A 4430-nucleotide genomic window follows, 5' to 3' on the forward strand; every position below is an offset into this window, starting at 1 on the left:
TATAACAGATCCAGCAAAAAAGAATAATCCCCGTCACAAGTACCAATGGCAAGTCTCTTGGCTATGGCGTGGCGGCCAGGAGCCATGTAGACCCATGTATCATGTACCGCATTATCCTCAAACGGTCGAGAAACTGAGTGCACATGAACTGCAGCTCTTTCATGGGTCAATTCAGACCATGATTGACAATAAATATTTCGAGCCTGTCGATCCCTGCGACGTGAAAGCTACTGTGACAACCATGCCTATAGTGTCGTTGGGCAAAAGTACTCCCGTAAGAGTAGTTATTGATTACAAGTTTCTCAATACCCTCATTGAGTCAACTCCAAACGACCGCTACGGACCTGTCTCTTGTCCAGCGGAGGTACGTCGGTGGAGATCATTAGATCCTTCTCAATATGTGACGATAGACATAAAGCATGCGTACATGCAACTTCATATCAGTCCAGAACAAAAATACTGGCAGTGCGCCGTCTTTCCACACATGCCAGAGGGTTCCAATATCTTTGCTATGACGAGAGCAGGCTTTGGTCTAGCCATATCGGGTAAAGCCCTCGCGTTGTCTACAGATAACTGTCTAAATCGTATTAAAGACTCGCTAAAGCATCCACTGCGAAAGTACGTGGACGATATAGTAGTTCACAAAGATGATGTTGACCTTGTATGCGACACGCTTGCAACAGACGGTTTCGTGGTCAAGCCCCCCAGACCACTTCTTGGCTCAACGGTAATCGGCATCAACATAACTACAGATGGAAATTGGGTTCGCAAACCCGATTAGATCTTGATAGTGAGCCACAGACACGGAGTGAACTTGCGTCGCTAGCAGGCAAGCTTTCAACATTCTACCCAGTGGCAACATGGCTGCGGCTGTGTACTGCCATGTTGACCAGAGTGGCGTCTGCCCTACAACCATCGCGTAATGGAAAGCCTTCATACGACTACCCCTTGCCAGAAGGCATGAAAAACCTCTGGAAAGCTGTCTGTCAACACATAAAGAATACAGGTGATCCATGCCACGGAACCTGGTTGATTGATCCTTCGAAGGAGTGGCGATTATACACAGATGCGTCGAGTATAGGTCTCGCTGCCACACTCTTCTTTGGTGAGGTCAAGGTGGAAGACCGTGCATGGTTGCGCAAGAAGGGATGCAAGCGTCATATCAACGTCTGTGAAACAGAAGCAGTGCTTCGCGGCCTTGATATAGTAACGGATTATATGAAGGTGTATAACATCCGAGAACAAGTTGTTCATTTGTATATTGACAATGTCTCGGTACAGAGTTGGCTATCTCGCAAGGAAGGCCGGCACTGGTACAAGGTTAGCGGAATGAGTAAGGGCGCCGTTGAGGGCCGTTTACAACTAATCGATGATGTCATACACTCATTCGGTATCAACCTCCGTGTCCACCACTGCCCATCGTCTCAGAACGAGGCAGATGAACCTTCTCGTCTACCCGACGAACTACGCGATCTGTTTCGCAAGGTTCTCGCTGATACAAGTAATGCTGTAGCCAGTGGCGATCATGTTAAGGTACCGCTCACCGGCTTTACCTGCCTCACTGTAGCGGAAAAAGCGGAGGAGGACAGAAACGAGGAACTAGCACAGTTTTTGTTTGAGTTTGATATACGAAACCGTAAGGTGCAAGTACCTAGAGAGAAAGCGACAAAATTGCTTTCCTTGGTGCATGACCATGAAGGTCGGGCGGCTATGTTCCACACTCTCCGTGAATTCATAGACATGCCGGGACTAGCCGCCGAGTGTAACCACTTCGCGTGTACTGATTGTGCGGCAGCTAAAGCGTTCCCAGGAGACAATCAGCCTCTTGTCGCCCTATCCAGTATCAAACCGGCTCCCAGACCGTTTGATCGCATTCACACTGATATTTGTGGCCCATACCGGCAAATGGATTCTGGAACTAGTCGTTTCTATCTGATAACGACGATCGATAGCTGTACGAACTATGTGGCGATCCGCCCTAGTTTGCATCAGCCAACCTCGGAAGATGTGCAGAATCTTCTGCAGTCTTTGGTGGATACGTTCCAGAGACGGCCGTTATTGGTCCAGAGTGATAGGGGAAGTCAATATACCGCTAAAAGTTTAGAGCGGCTATTTGAAAAATGGAATACTGTTCATATTCTAACAGCAGTCCACTCATCGCATAGTAATGGGAAAATTGAACGCTGGCATCGATTTGCTAATGAGTACTTTCGCGCACATGTAGCGCCCGATTTGTCATATAGTGAATTCTGTCGCCAAGCTATAAAAGCTGCCCGTATGTATAATGCGACACCGAGGAAGGGCTCCAACCGCAGCCCACATGAGCAGGTGTTCACCTTTCGCCCTAGTCTTCGCCCCGAGGTTCCGATACAGTGCCATGAGAGTTATGAGTATCTGCGGCAGGTTCTACGCGATCCACCGCAAGACCTATTAAAACCAGGTCTCCTGGTATTAGTTCGAGTGTCGGGTATCGTGCCCAAACTGCAGCGTCGTTGGATGCCCGCAACAGTTGTGCGACGTGAGGGTACCAACAGAATTTTGGTCAAACGAGACGACGGCTCAGTAACAACCGTCCACTCGATCGATCTGAAACTTCTATAGAGTTGTTATGTTAACTCGAAGGAGGGGGAATGTAATGATGCGCAGAAACTAGCGCCCGCCCAGACGATCTCGCTCGCCATTTAAGTGTAATAGCTATTATCAAATAGATTACATTGATCATTGCTACTCTCAACTTTCTCCCTATTCCTTCACGTTGCGTCATAGTACAACAGAACCCCTACCAGATGAGCTGCATATTATGATATAACATAAATCGGCGATCCCAAGTCTAGCGTCTACGCCTTTCCAATCTCGAATTCAGGCTGAGTTATTCAGCAAGTGAAAAAGCAAATTAGACGAATGAAATTTGTTTTTCGACTAGTTGAAGGAGATTTCCACGGAATGAAAGTTCAGATTCAAATGAAAGTTCATTTTTCGTGCATGAAATCCATGGATTCGGAAACGCAAGTTCGAACACAAGACCAATTTCGACGAATGAAAGCTCTTTTTACTGTCACTTTACCTGTACTGTCCAGCATCACAGTGCAGTCCGCAGATTACCATCAACACCCCCGCAAGTCTCAATCCATGATACGACGCTGAGAAGAAATCCCCTATGCCCCCAGAAAGTGTTGGAACCGTTAACAGAAACCGTAAACACCACCGACGCAACACCTAAACACCCTGACAAGGAAAAACATCATTTGCACAACGTATTATCTGAAGAAATACCCAGCTTGGTAGAAAGGTTTTCTCACAAGCTCGCTACGCTCGCTTGTGTTACTGGATTAAGGGGTACTTTGGCTCAAGCGTCAAGAGTAGCTTGGAACAAGGGGACGAGCTTGGACTACAGGCAAGAGCTTGGAGTAAGGGTGTAACCCTGGATCAAGGTAATTTTCCGTTGCTGCCGCCGGAAATGAGGGGGTGAGTCTTCAAACCTTCCCAACCTATCCTTGCTGCCTCGCGGAGAACATCCCATCCATGATCTGTGTTGCTGCCAGTACTTCCAACCCATCCGAGAGCATCACTCTAGCTGACTTCTCGAACGCTGGCCCGGTTACAAAGGTTGCCGCTCCTGGTGTAAACATCTACTCAACGATTCCTGTTGCTACGTATGGTTATAAGAGTGGCACATCGATGGCGACCCCCACAGTTGCCGGTGTCGCCGCCTTACTCGCTACACTTGGTCTAATGGGTGAGGACATCACCAAAGCTATTGTTGCATCTAGGAGAATTGGTGTACCAAATAAGTTCAATCTACCCGACATCGGGGAACTAGATGCACTCAATGCAACCCATATTGCCCTTGATTCCATCCGTCGGATGGCATCCGAGGCTACTGAAGCCCCTTGAGGGTTTTAGATTTGGGTCGTCGTTGAGTCAGGTACCCTCGTTCAACCTCCTTAACTGTTCGAAGTAATGACTATCGAAAGATGAGAATGATATCATGAGTGTCATCAAGTCTGCTTCGAACACTTGTCTTGTCGTTTACGAACATCGTTATGAGTCACTTTTTTCCATTTCATCTTTATTTCATCAAGCACCCTTTATCTGTCATGGGGTACACTTGGTGGTCCAGACATCTGTCATCAGAATATTCCGTCATGAGCATCTTGAGCGTAAATGACAACGGATTTCTAAATATTTATTCAGTCCTTGGGTTCAGTCTCTTTCCCGATCCTTGCCAGCAGTGTTCATGACGGACACAAAACGTCTGTTGGCGACAAGTCGGCCTACCATCACCGTGACATGGTTACACTTACTCGCCCACCCGAAACGAGCTTCTTTCGCGGAACAATAAAACATCGACACTCATGGTGCGAGTCTGCACTACCGACATGATCCACAAGAAAGCGAATTCGCGAGGTATGCTGTGTTCGTTCATCTAT

The 4430-nt window shown here is 47.5% G+C and overlaps 2 protein-coding genes across 2 annotated transcripts; one reads left to right on the forward strand and one right to left on the reverse strand.

Annotated features, from left to right (window-relative positions):
* Positions 1-3510: 3510 nt before the first annotated feature.
* Positions 3511-3894, forward strand: Pmar_PMAR028047 (subtilisin, putative; the record flags this gene model as incomplete). Its single annotated transcript, XM_002768691.1, has 1 exon — positions 3511-3894. A coding segment is annotated over one exon (384 nt), but the record flags the coding sequence as incomplete, so codon positions are not given.
* Positions 3895-4203: 309 nt separating this feature from the next.
* On the reverse strand, positions 4204-4430 carry Pmar_PMAR028048 (hypothetical protein; the record flags this gene model as incomplete). The annotated part of the gene is made up of 2 exons (XM_002768692.1): positions 4204-4274; positions 4376-4430. Coding segments are annotated over 2 exons (126 nt in total), but the record flags the coding sequence as incomplete, so codon positions are not given.

This window comes from Perkinsus marinus (assembly GCF_000006405.1).
Source record: "Perkinsus marinus ATCC 50983 genomic scaffold scf_1104296967460, whole genome shotgun sequence".
Taxonomy (NCBI): Eukaryota; Perkinsozoa; order Perkinsida; family Perkinsidae; genus Perkinsus; species Perkinsus marinus.